At 40.9% G+C, this 13,672-nt stretch overlaps 1 protein-coding gene across 5 annotated transcripts in view; it reads right to left on the bottom strand.

The window, feature by feature from the left end:
- The window catches only part of DOCK3 (dedicator of cytokinesis 3), a 610,183-nt gene that overhangs the window by 173,562 nt on the left and 422,949 nt on the right, over positions 1-13,672 (bottom strand). For all 5 annotated transcript variants that reach the window (XM_064367135.1, XM_064367139.1, XM_064367136.1 and 2 more), the window contains exons 10-11: positions 9,167-9,248; positions 599-659 (exon numbers count right to left, since the gene is read on the bottom strand). In XM_064367135.1, the coding sequence (XP_064223205.1) occupies positions 599-659; positions 9,167-9,248 (143 nt within the window). The remainder of the gene's footprint in view (positions 1-598; positions 660-9,166; positions 9,249-13,672) is intronic.

Here is a 13,672-nt window from a genome sequence, read left to right as displayed (position 1 = left end):
ATAAGCAGATCATTTGAAATAAAAAGTTTGGGTCTAAAAACAGATAGGGAGCAGAAGGTTTTAAGTGATAAAAAACACAAACAAAAAGACCCCCCTGAATCCATTTATATCAAACCAAGCCACCATAGCAGTTGAGTTTAGGTATAGTTTTTTTTTTTTTTTGAGACGGAGTTTCGCTCTTGTTACCCAGGCTGGAGTGCAACGGCACGATCTCAGCTCACCGCAACCTCCGCCTCTTGGGTTCAGGCAATTCTCCTGCCTCAGCCTCCTAAGTAGCTGGGATTACAGGCACGCGCCACCATGCCCAGCTAATTTTTTTTTTTTTTTTTTTTTTAGTAGAGACGGGGTTTCACCATGTTGACCAGGATGGTCTCAATCTCTTGACCTCGTGATCCACCCGCCTCGGCCTCCCAAAGTGCTGGGATTACAGGCGTGAGCCACCGCGCCCGGCAGGTATAGCTTTAATACAAGCTGGACTCTAATCCTGAGACCTGAAATTACAGGTAAGATCTAGGGAGAAAACAAAGGTCATGCATAAGACAGACTTATCCCAAGTTGGGTCAGTCTTAGTCATGTGAATGAGTAAGGTGAACAGTACCTATTCGGATCACATGGGCAACAATATACAAATCTCTCTTCATATCTTTGCTGCTCAGATCCTAAGAAAAGAGAAAAAACAAGTAGATTCAGGCAAGGAATACATAGAAAATAATTAAAAATTCATTTGGAATCTCTACTGCTTTGCTTTTATTATATGTTACAGGTAGGGGAAGGGAGACTACAGCACATAGCACTTCAATGTTTACAAGATGCCTGCAGAGAAAGTCTGGTTATCTTATATGCCTTTGGACATTTATTTTATTGACAATATTTTTCCAACTCCCATTTAGATCACTTAACAAAAAGTCTACAAAAGTTCTCACATCAGAAATATTCATGATATTGCCTTATTCCATGTCTACTCTAACATCATGTAAAAACATTCTGTACAGAAGGAATAAATGTTCAGTACAGAAAAAACTGGGAAAACACCAAAAAGCTCAATAACTGAAATCCTAAAAGTTTGTTCTCCACTAATTTTGCATTGATTTCTCTGTCCACAAATGATTATTACACATGAAGTATGTTCCACTTAAAAGAGATTAATTTGGTATCAGTGAAACCTCAATCATTTGATTTCCATTTCTAAATTCTGATATTTATCATTTGTACTAAATTATAAAGTTGAAATAATCTTATTGAAAAAAATTAAGGGGTTCCTTTAAGTAAACAGATATGATCCAGAATCAGAAAATTTCCACACCAAAGCATTATGAAAATCATTCCTTTTTTTTTCTTTTCTTTAAAAAACAAGGTCTTGCTCTGACACCAGGATGGGGTGAGGTGGCGCAATCACAGCTCACTGCAGGCTTGTCTTCTGTGCCAAGCCATTCTCCTACCTCAGCCTCCCAAGTAACTGGTACTACAGGTGTGCCCCATCATGCCCAGCTATTTTTAAAATTATTTGTAGAGATGGGGTCTTGTTATGTTGTCAGAGCTGGTCTCGAACCTCTAGGCTCAAGCAGTCTTCCTGCCTCAGCCTCCCAAAGTATTGAGATTACAGGTATTACCATGCCCAGCCTGATAATCATTCTATTTATGTTTAGAACATATGTTGAAATGTTTGTTAATGACTATGCATTATGCTTTTTAAATGCCTTGTACTTGAAATAACAAAAATTCATTTAATACATATTCTGTTTCAGATTTTTCACCAGGCTGTCAACTTGCTGCTCACTCTCAGTCATTATTGTGAGTTAATGATATTTGATGGAATGACCTTTGTCCTTAATGCGACAGGTTTTCTGTGATCTCCCTTTCTAGGAGAGGTTCCCTTAGTTCCATATCCTTTTCCTCTTTTATCTTTTGATTGATCCCAGATGCCTGTCTCTCTTCAATTAAAAAAAAAAAGGTACAATCAAATGGCAGTCATGATTTGGAATGAGCTTTGAGATTCAGAGTGTAAGGTCTGACCCCACCTTGAATGGCATGGCCTCTGGATACCAGGTTTTGCCCTCCTAACCAAACCACTTTATAAACCTACAAAAGGAAACTTAGCTGACCTCATAGGCCAAAACTCCTTCCTTCACTCTTCCTTCCGTTCTCTAAAAAAGACCTTCGAGACTGCTCCTACTTTAGCACTCCCCAACTCCTCTCAATCCTTCTCTATCTACACAGCAGAAATAAAAGGCTGTGCCATCGGAATTCTTATACAGGAGCTGGACCCATGACCTGTAGCATTTTTATCCAAACAACTTAACCTCACAGTCCTGGGCTGGTCCTCGTGCCTACGCGTGGCAACAGCTGCCACCTTGATACTCTCAAAATCACAGGCTACGCCCCATCTACCCTCTATGGCTCTCATGACCTCCAAAGTTTAGTTTCCTCTTTATACCTCACACACTTACTTTCAGGCCCTTGCTTTCTCCAGCTTTATGCACTCTTTATTGAAACCCCGAAGTAAGCACTGCTCTTGGACCTGACTTCAACCCAGTCTCTCACGGAATACCTAACAAAAACCTGAACCCCATGACTGTATCTCCCATCCTCTTTGTGTTCCTTTACACTTCACCTCAAGAGCCCTGCTACCCACATTAACCAAAATATAGGAGCATACAAACTGTGCATTACAGAAAGGCCCTCCTTTATTGCTAGCAGTCTTAAAACGTCAATAGCGGGTTCTGCCTAGGTAAGCATTTACCCTGTCTCTCACTCCACCCTTGGCTATCCTACCCTTGCTCCTCAGACTCTCCTCTAGACCCCTGTTCCTGTCTGCTCATACCCAATCTTGTTAATAAAAGTGCGTGTTTACTTAAGGATACCACACGCTTCCTCATACACCATGAAAACAAAAGCTCTCCCTCCACACAGTTACCCTATCAAACCCCGCTACAACTTTTAACAGTTGCAGTCCAAGACCACAGCACTGCCTCAGACCACTTTCTCATTTTTTCAGTTTACACTTCCAGTTCTGTCTAAGCCAAGGACTTTTTTTCCTCTGTGGTTCTTCTTCTTAACATCTGCTTCCTACCAACTGGACAGGCACTTGTACCCTTAGTTTTCCTTACTCCCAAAATTCAGTTTGCCAGTGGAGACAAAAGCCTCCCTTTGTGGTCCCGACACTACACAAGCAGGTCATTCCATTAATCCCCTTACTTGTAGGGTTAGAAATTACTACTGCACTCGGCACAGGCATAGCAGGCCTTACCACTTCAGTGGGCACCTTCTGTAGCCTCTCTAATGATTTCTCTGCTAGCACTGCAGAATTAACTCAATCACTATCCTTTCTTCAATTTCAAGTAAATTTCCTAGCTGCAGTTATCCTCCAAAACTGCAGAGGTCTTGATTTACTGACTGCTGAAAAAGGAGGTATTTGCCTATTCCTAAATGAAGAATGTTGTTTTTATGTAAACCAGTCTAGGCTCGTATATGATGCCATCAATAAATTAAAAGAGCCCAAAAGCTTGCTAATCAGGCAAATGGTTGTTCTGGACCTGGCTGAACTGGCTGGACACTCTCTAACTGGAAGTCATGGCTTCTTCCAATCCTTCTTCCTCTGATACTATCTTTATCCTTCTGTTATTTGGACCCTGTGTTTTCCAATTAATCTCTCAATTCCTACAAAATTGTATACAGGTGATAACCAATCAGTCAATATGACAAATGCTCCTTCTAACAACCCCATGGTATCACCCCTTGCCCCAAGATCTCCCAGCAGTCTAAATTCTTTCCCATTTTTAGGTTTCCGTGCCACCCCCAATCCCGCTCAAAGAAGCCCTGAGAAACATCGCCCCATCACCCTCTGTTGCCAGCCTTCCTAATATTCCACTGCCCTCCACTCTTCATTTTTCCTTTATATTACTAATATGAAAAGACAGGAATGTAAGGTCTGATTGTGCCTTGGAGGGCATGGCAACCCCCATGAACTGCACGTACACCTCTGGAGGGCCTTCCAGAATTAGAAAACCTGAAGTAGCTTGAAGGAAGAACCATCAACCCCTGCGGGGCCTAACTAACCTGAGACATTCTTCTATTGTTTCTTATTCTGGCTTCAATTGACAAGGCCATTGGACTTTGTAACTGACCTTGGCCCAACCTCCTGACTCCCCACCCAATGACACCCTCCCAGCTTGCAAAAAACCACCAACTGTAACTTCCGTAACTTTCCATTTTTCACCCCAAATCTATAAAACCCAACTTCTATCACACCCTCCTTCGCTGACACCCTTTTTGGCCTCAGCCTGCCTGCACCCAGGTGAATAAACAGCCATGTTGCTCACACAAAGCCTGTTTGGGGTGTCTCTTCATTCAGAGCACACGTTTTAACAGAGTCTCTGTGTTTCTTAATTTGCAAACCCTATTGCAGGGTTAGCACTAGGGTGAGGCAAGCAAGGCACCTAGTGCAAAATTTAAGCACACACTCACTCTCAGGATCCTGTGCTTTGCTTGTCTTAGCCTAGTCCCAGCCCTGCCCTGATAAATGGCCCTGAACATATGAAAGAAAAGGAGACATTAAGTAATATGTGGGCCAGGCGTGGTGGCTTATGCCTGTAATCCCGGAATGTTGGGAGGCTGAGGTTGGAGGATTACTTGAGGTCAGGAGTTCAAGACTAGCCTGGCAAACATGGTGAAACCCATTCTCTACTAAAAATACAAAAATTAGCTGAGTGTGTAATCCCAGTCGGGAGGCTGAGGCAGGAGAATGGCTTGAACCTGGGAGGTGGAGACTGCAGTGAGCTGAGATCATGCCACTGCACTCCAGCCTGGGCAACAGGGAGAGACTCTGTCTCAAAAAAAAAAAAAAAATAAGTAATATGTAATGATGAAACTGAAGCATTTAGATGGTTGTAATATTTTGTCAAGTTCTTATAATAATAAAGTATGTTTATAATGAAATAGGTTACAAAATAATTAAACATAAATTGATATCTGGAATCACAAAGATATGTTTTTACATGAAAGTTGTGTTTGATATTGAAAAAGGGTGTTTCAGGTCCCATTTCACGAATTCTTTCCATTAAAAATGGAATTTAAAATATTATTATTAAAATAGTGTTATATTTTCACACTAAACAACAAGTGAAAACTAAAAACCACGTTACCATTTTAAAATACTTTTTGGATTGAAAGATGTTGATTACTGAAGAATACAGAAATGTTCAGCACATTTCAAAGTGAAATGGTTCCTCCTACAGAGCCTAGATTGTGTATATCCAAACTATCAAATGACTAGTATAATCACTGACTCCAATACATCTATAGAATTCAAGCCATTTTCCAAAGATGTCCAAATACCAATCAGATGGGTTGTATACAAGAATCCTAAATGTTTTCCTTTGCTCTGCTGAGTGAATAAAAGAAGCCTTAAGTATAATTTATGGTATTTTCCAAGTGGTTGAGTAGGGGCTCTTTCTGATCATCATATATGTAGCACCCAGAACTCTCAGTGGTATTTATTTAACATAAATAAAAATAAGACAATAATAATTAGTGCAAAAAATATTTTAAACAAAATTATTATTTGTGAGTTCCACAGAATTGCAATATAAAAGCTATCTTATTAAATGTAAGTGCATGGCTAAACACAGTTACCACAGGGTTTGTTAAACATATATTCTTTAAGACTAAGCACCAAGGTTATCTATGTTAAATTACTCACATGACCTGTAAAAGCAAGATGAGAAGAAGGGTGACGTACCTACCATTCATCTGGTGAGCAGGATTTCAATCCTAATTACATGGCAGGAATTAGATTTGTTCACTGGACTCTCTAATCCTACTTAACTAGGAAGCTGGTCCCAACTAAACAGAGTGTAGAAGAGGCAACTGAGGACAGTGACTTAGGGTCCAGCATTTTAAACTCACTCATTTGAAACATGAAAAAGTTAATTAACTTCCCTGTGCCTGGGATTCTCTTTTTCTATAGAGATAATGGGATTCACGAATACAAAATAAAATCAGCTTATTGATACTTAAGTTGCAGAAAAGAAGGTAGTATTTTAATGCATGATGTTATTATAGTAATAAGTTCAATTTTGAACTCTAAGAAATCATCACTTAAAATTCTATCTTGGAATGTAGAAGAGTATAAATACATATATAAAAATGCCAATGAATGCATGGATAACTGCACAAATTCATTCTCTCAGTTTGTCATTTGAATATGACAGCAAATAAACATATATTTATTTGTTTATATAACAAATCATTACTGACACCTTGCCAGGCAGTGTGTATGAGGTCCTGAATATCTAGGAATGGGTACATACAAATAGACATACTTTCATACATTTGTACACACAGCCATGGTTTAGCATGAAAGTCAGCAAAATCATCATTGTATTGGCCATCCACGTTAAGTATAAAACACATTCTCCTTGGATGAAGTTCTTCCTCTGTAGGAAACCCTAAAATCTAACCAAGTCAGAAAAAATAAGCCCTCAAAGAGAATAAGGCTGTGCCAAATAATGTAACTTTAATGTGGCGCTGAAGTGTGCTGAGTAACCTTGTAATATGCTCAGTTCGTATGACTCCCTTTTCCCTATTCTAAGGTAAGCTAACAGGTCAGCATCGACCATAGTCGTGGCTATATTTTCTGGCATTTACTCTGAGACTCTGCAGCACATACACCAATCTAGGAAACTCCTTTAGCTCATAGGAGAAACTCAAGTCTTAGATAATGAGAAAACAGGTCCCACAAATATAATTTCATATAGCTCAAAGTAAAACATAAAAATCCTGGCTAAGATAATCTTGTTGAGAAATCTTGTGTGCTTTGTAAAAATTCCTCAAATCATGTTTGGGACCTTTTTAAAAAATCTAGGGCTGGGCTGGGTGTGGTGACTCATGCCTGTAATCCCAGCACTTTGGGAGGCCAAGGTGGGGCGGTTATTTGAGGCCAGGAGTTCAAGACTCACCTGGGCAAAATAGCAAGACATCATCTGTTAAAAATAAAAATTAACCAAGCATGATGTGTGCCTATAGCCCCACTACTCAGGAGATTAAGGCAGGAGGATCACTTAGAGCCCAGGGGTTCAAGGTTTCTATGTGAGCTATGATCAGGCCATTGGACTGAAGGCTGGGCTACAGAGTGAGAACCTGACTCCAAAAAAAAAAATCTAGGGCTGTAATGCAAATAGAATTATGAATTATGAAGTATTAGTAGGATATTTAATACCCTGTACCTTCCCATTGTGGCACAACAAGAGCACATTGTGAGTGTTATGTGCAATAAAGTTGGAGCTACAGCTTTGGCCTCTGGGCTCATATGGATAATTAACATGCTAAATGAAAATTCTGGTTCACTGTAATTACATTCAAACACCAAACTAATTAAGTTCATTTTTCAAAAGACAAGGACTGTACTCATCATATTCAAGAATTCAAGGGAAGTATATGCATGCAGCTCTGTTCCCAACAATCCAAGAAACAAGGAATCAACAATTTCTTTTGATGCTTTACTAGGTAATATCAGAGAATCAGAATTTAGAAAAACCTCCTAAGGTTACTGAGATATTCTAGAAGGTGGGTGTCTCTTACTAATTCTGTTTCAGAAAGGAGGTCCTACAAAACCACCTCAGTGTTCAGGCACTCTCACTTCAAAAGCTCTCACTCAATAGACTAACCTAAATCCCATTTACTAAAATTTAGATTCTTTCTTTAGTTCTTTTCCAATTGAAGAGAGAGTGCTGATCTTCCTAGACAAAGTCATCTCAACTCCCTTAAGTGCCACCATGGGTCTGCTTTTCCTGTTCTTTCTCCTTGCATTATCTCCTAAGCCTTGACTGCTAAGCTCAAAGATGGACAAAATATTATTTTAGCTTAGCTAGATTTATAAATCTTTCTGTACATCTGGAGCATTATCAACAAAAGTGATCCCTGTGAAAGTGGCTTCTGATTTCGTAGTAACATCATTTGATGTTTTGAAAGATAAAGTTGCAATAAATGAACTAAAGTGAGGTAAATAAATATAATTGTATCTTTTAGAGAAAGTTACATATCAGATCTCCAGATAAATCTCATTTGCATTTAAGAGGCACAATGTAAGCTTTAAGGTATCTGTCACCTGTCAATCACACACCATAAGCAAGTTCAGTGACACTGTGAAACTATCACAATAGGTTTTGATGTATCTCAGGATCACTGAAACAGGTCAAAGAATCCACAATAATCAAAACTGGTTTAAAATTGTGACAGTCTTGTCTTCTTCCACAGTAAATAAACTATCTCAAATAAATACAGTTGGATAGTGTTTTTAACTAGGTAAAAAGGAATTAGTAAATCAGAATAAACTTAAAGAACACACACGGCAAGATGGCATTGTGAGTTTTGGTATTTTCTAAAAAGCAGATTACCAAACCTTTTTTTAAGTTGATTGGTTCATGGTTGTAGAGACCATGAACAACAGTATAGCTTTTCAGAAAAAACTATAATATAGATTGTAGTAGGAAAAGATCCTCCATTTGGTATTTAGAAGAGGACCATTTAGTTTGTCTTACTGCATATGAACTCACTAACAAACCACAAAGCTGTAAACGTGGTGGATATCTTTAAAATAAATTATGTGTCAGAAATTGTATACCTCAGAGAAATTCTTAGTAGTCTTGGACAAGAACAGTAAGAAAGACCTATGTCAGAGTTTTTTTTTTTTGAGACAGGGTCTCACTTTGTCACCCAGGCTGGAGTTCAGTGGTGTGAACTTAGCTCACTGCAGCCTCAACCTCCTGGGCTCAAAGGGTCCTCCCACCTCAGACCCCCAAGTAGCTGTGACTACAGACACATGCAACGCCTGGCTTATTTTTGTATTCTTTGTAGAGATGGGGTTTTGGCATGTTGTCCAGGCTGGTTCTGTAAGATTTTAAGTGTCTGTTATATGCAATAGCTTATAAAATCTACATCAGTGAAAGGTACTTTATATTTCTTTAATAAAAATTCAGTTTAAAACTGTATATAATTTCAGTTGTCTATAAATATTTCATTAAAACCTAATAGAAACATAAATCAAGTCCTATTCTCCCCAGTGTGTGTAGAAATAAGAATAAATGCTTATTTCCAGTGTGACAATATCCACATAGCAGGCCACTGGTTAGAGTCAACAGCAAAGAAGGAAAAGAGAATTTGTACATACTGTAAAAAGGGCACACATTCGTTCTATCTTCTCTGGGTTCCTTGGCCCACCATTCTTGTTCAGTCTTACCAGAAACCGTTCACTGAAATGTAGGAAAGAAAGATACAGAGAAATGTGAGTAACACACTCCAGAACAAAGAAAAAGGGCAGATATAGAGAAACAATAAATGTATTTACATAACAGCTTGCAGTGACAAGCAAGGCCAAAAACACATGTCTAGTAGCAGGACATCCTCTTTTTCCTGCCAAGTAACATAAAAAGAATACTACAAACTGCCTAATAGGTGCTGCTGTTTACCTGCTGGTTGTAGCTGTGTATTTTATCTGTTTGAAGATGTGTGCTCCCTGAGGGCAATAAGGAGGACTGTATCTTATATTTCTCCCAGATAACCCCAAAGTACCAGTATAATGCTAAATCCATAACAAGCATATACATTCTTTAATGTGAGCACTCAGATCCTCTTAAAAATGTTCCTCATATTAGATCCAAAAGAATCTATATCACTCAATTTACATCTTCTATATCAACCCCCAGGCTGCAGACTGGTATAGGCCTGTGGCCTGAGAGGATCTGGGCTGCACAGCAGGTGATCAGCAGGTGGGCAAGAATTACCACTTGAGCTCTGCCTCCTGACAGATCAGCAGCAGCATTAGATTTTCACAGGAGCATAAACCTTATTGTGAACTGCACATGAAGGGATCTAGGTTATGTACTCCTTATGAGAATCTAACTAATGCCTGATGATCTGAGGTGGAACAGTTTCATCCCCAAACCATCCCACACCACAAGCTCCACCCCTGGTCCATGGAAAAATTGGCTTCCATGAAATTGGTCCCTGGTGCCAAAAACATTGGGGAGTGCTGTTCTACACAACTCTTGAGAATCACTTAAGGGCAGTGGTATCCAATCTTTTGGCTTCGCTAAATCACATTGGAAAAAGAATAATTATCTGAGAGAGGGGATTCAAGATGGCCGAGTAGGAGCAGCTCTGGATTGCAGCTCCCAGCAAGTGCACAGAGGGTAAGTGGTTGCGGCATTTCCAGATGGATTTTTATTGCCCACAGACCAGGAGATTCCTGGGTGGAGGAGTCCCACAGGTCGCCAGCGTGGCTGTTTTGGCCGGCACGGCAGGTCTCTGCACAAAAAACTCACACGTGTGCGGGCACCATTTCAGCTGGCAACTGGAGCGCCTGGGAGACAGAGTCGCCCATTCAACTGATAAAAAGGGGACTGAAATAGGGAGCCAGGCCAGGATATTCCCAGGTGAAAAAGTGCCACACATCTCCAGTGCAGCTGTTTCAGCCGGCGCAGTGGGTCTCCACACAAAATCTCACACAAATCTGGGTGCCTTTTCAACAGGCGACTGGAACGCCTGGGAGACAGAGTTGCTCATTCAACTGATAAAAAGGGGACGGAAACAGGGAGCCAGGCCAGGAGATTCCCAGGTGGAAAAGTGCCTCCAGCACGGCTGTTTCAGTCGGTGCAGTGGGTCTCCGCACAAAATTTCACACAATCTGGGAGCCTTTTCAACTGGCAACTGGAACGCCTGGGAGACAGAGTCATCCATTCAACTGAAAAAAAGGGGACTGAAACAGGGAGCCAGGCTAGGAGATTCCTGGGCAAAAAAGCACCACGAGCCCCCAGCATGGCTGTTTCAGCTGGCGAAGCGGGTCTCCACACAAGAACTCACACAAATCCGGGCACAATTTCAACAGGTGACTGGAACGCCTGGGAGACAGAGTCACCCATTCAACTGAAAGAAAAGGGGTCTGAGGCAGGGAGCCAGGGAGCCAGGTGGTCAGGCATGGCTGGTCCCACCCCCACAAACACCAGCAATCTGAAACACTCTGGATTCAGAGTTTCACAGAAAGCACAGCTGAAGCCAGGACAGTCCAGCTCTGTGGGGGAGGGGCGTCCACCATTACTGAGGCAGTCCACCACTACTGAGGTAGTCTGCCATCGCTGAGGTAGTCCGCCATTGCCAAGGCAGTCCGCCATTACTGAGGCGGCCCATCATTGCCGAGACAGTCCGCCATTACAGAGGGAGTTCACAATTACAGAGGTGGGCCGCCATTGCAGAGGCAGTTCTAACTATACCCCTATAAACAGGACTGCAGGGAAGTTCACACAGCAGCCAGGCGGAGCCCACAGCCGATCAGCAACACCTTTGCTGGCAGACTGTGACCAGGATGCCTCCTTGCTGGACAGGGCATCCCTGAAAAAAAGGCAGCAGCACGACAGAAACTTATAAATAAAGCCCTACATTCCCGGGACAGAGCACCTGGGAAAAAAAGGCTGTTATGAGTTCTGCTGCAGCAGACTTAAACGTACCTGTCCAGCAACTCTGAATGGAACAACGGAGCTCACAGCTCAGCAGCTGAGCTCCTATAAAGGACAGTCTCCTCAAGCAGCTCCCCAACCCCCATATATTCAAAGAGTCACCTCGTAAAGGAGAGCTCAGACTGACATCTGGCAGGTATCCTGGGACAAAGATAGCAGAAGAAGAAACTGGCAGCAACCCTTACTGTTCTGCAACTGCTGCAGGTGAGCCCCAGGCAAGCAGGTCTGGAGTGGACCTCCAGCAATTTTACAGCAGAGGGGCCTGACTGTTAGAAGGAAAACTAAGAAACAGAAAGAAATAACTTCATCATCAACAAACAGGATGTCCACTCAGAGACCCCATCTGAAAGTCACCAACTACAAAGATGACAGCTATTAAATAAATCCACAAAGATGGGAAGAAACCAGTGCAAAAAGGATGAAAACACCCAAAACCAGAATGTCTCTCCTCCTCCAAGGAATCATAACTCCTCAGCAGCAAGGGAATAAGGCTGGATGGAGAATGAGTCTGATGAAATGACAGAAACAGGCTTCACAAGGTGGGTAATAAGAAACTTCTCTGAGCTAAAAGAACATGTTCTAACCCAATGCAAAGAAACTAAGAACCTTGAACAAAGGTTTGATGAAATGCTAACGAGAATAAACAGCTTAGAGAGGAACATAAATGAACTGATGGAGCTGAAAAACACAACAGGAGAACTTCATGAAGCATACTCAAGTTTCAATAGCCAAATTCACCAAGCAGAAGAAAGGATATCAGAGGTCGAAGATCAACGCAATGAAAGAAAATGAGAAGGCAAGATTAGAGAAAAAAAGAGTAAAAAGGAACGTACAAAGCCTGCAAGAAATATGGGATTATGTGAAAAGATCTAATCTACGTTTGATAGGTGTACCTGAATGTGACGGAGAGAATGAATCCAAGCTGGAAAATACTCTTCAGGATATTATCCAGGAAAACTTCCTCAACCTAGCAAGGCAGGCCAATATTCAAGTCCAGAAAATACAGAGAACACCACAAAGATATTCCTCAAGAAGAGCAAACCCAAGGCACATAATCGTCAGATTCACCAGGGTTGAAATGAAGGAGAAAATGCTAAAGGCAGCAAGAGAGAAAGGTCAGGTCACCCACAAATGGAAGCCCATCAGACTCACAGCAGATCTCTCAGCAGAAACCCTACAAGCCAGAAGAGAGTGGGGGCCAATATTCAACATCCTTAAAGAAAAGAACTTTCAACCTAGAATTTCATATCCAGCCAAACTAAGTTTCACAAGCAAAGGAGAAATAAAATTCTTTATGAACAAGCAATTGCTTAGAGATTTCCTCACCACCAGGACCGTCTTACAAGAGCTCCTGAAAGAAGCACTAAACATAGAAAGGAACAACCAGTACCAGCCACTCCAAAAACATGCCAAACGGCAAAGAGCATTGACACAATGAAGAATCTGCATTAACTAATGGGCAAAACAACCAGCTAACATCAAAAATGGCAGGATCAAATTCACACATAACAATATTAACCTTAAATGTAAATGGCGAAATGCCCCAATCAAAAGACATAGACTAACAAAATGGACAGAAAGTCAAAATCCATCAGTGTGCTGTATCCAGGAAACCCATCTCATGTGCAAGGACACACATAAGCTCAAAATAAAGGGACAGAGGAAGATTTGCCAAGCACATGGAGTGCAAAAAAAAAAAAAAAAAAAAAAGCAAGAGTTGCAATCCTAGTCTCCAATAAAATAGACTTTAAACCAACAAAGATCAAAAAATACAAAGAAGGGCATTACATAATGGTAAAAGGATCAATGCAACAAGAAGAGCTAATGATCCTAAATACATATGCACCCAATACAGGAGCACCCAGATACATAAAGCAAGTTCTTAATGACCTACAAAGAGACTTAGACTCCCACACTATATTATTGGGAGACTATAACACACCACTGTCAATATTAGACAGATCAACAAGACAGAAAGTTAACAAGGATATCCAGGACTTGAACTCAGATCTGGACCAAGCAAACCTAATAGACATCTATAGAACTCTCTACCCCACATCCAGAGAATATGCATTCTTCTCAGCATCACATCATACCTACTCTAAAACTGACCACATAATTGGAAGTAAATCACTTCTCAGCAAATGCAAAAGAAAGGAAATCAT

The sequence above is a fragment of the Aotus nancymaae genome, unplaced genomic scaffold (genome assembly GCF_030222135.1).
Source record: "Aotus nancymaae isolate 86718 unplaced genomic scaffold, 86718_ANA_hifiasm-v0.15.2.pri h1tg000067l, whole genome shotgun sequence".
NCBI classification, from domain to species: domain Eukaryota; kingdom Metazoa; phylum Chordata; class Mammalia; order Primates; family Aotidae; genus Aotus; species Aotus nancymaae.
Note: the sequence above shows the minus strand (reverse complement) of the source record. Positions and strands in the feature narration are given on the sequence as shown.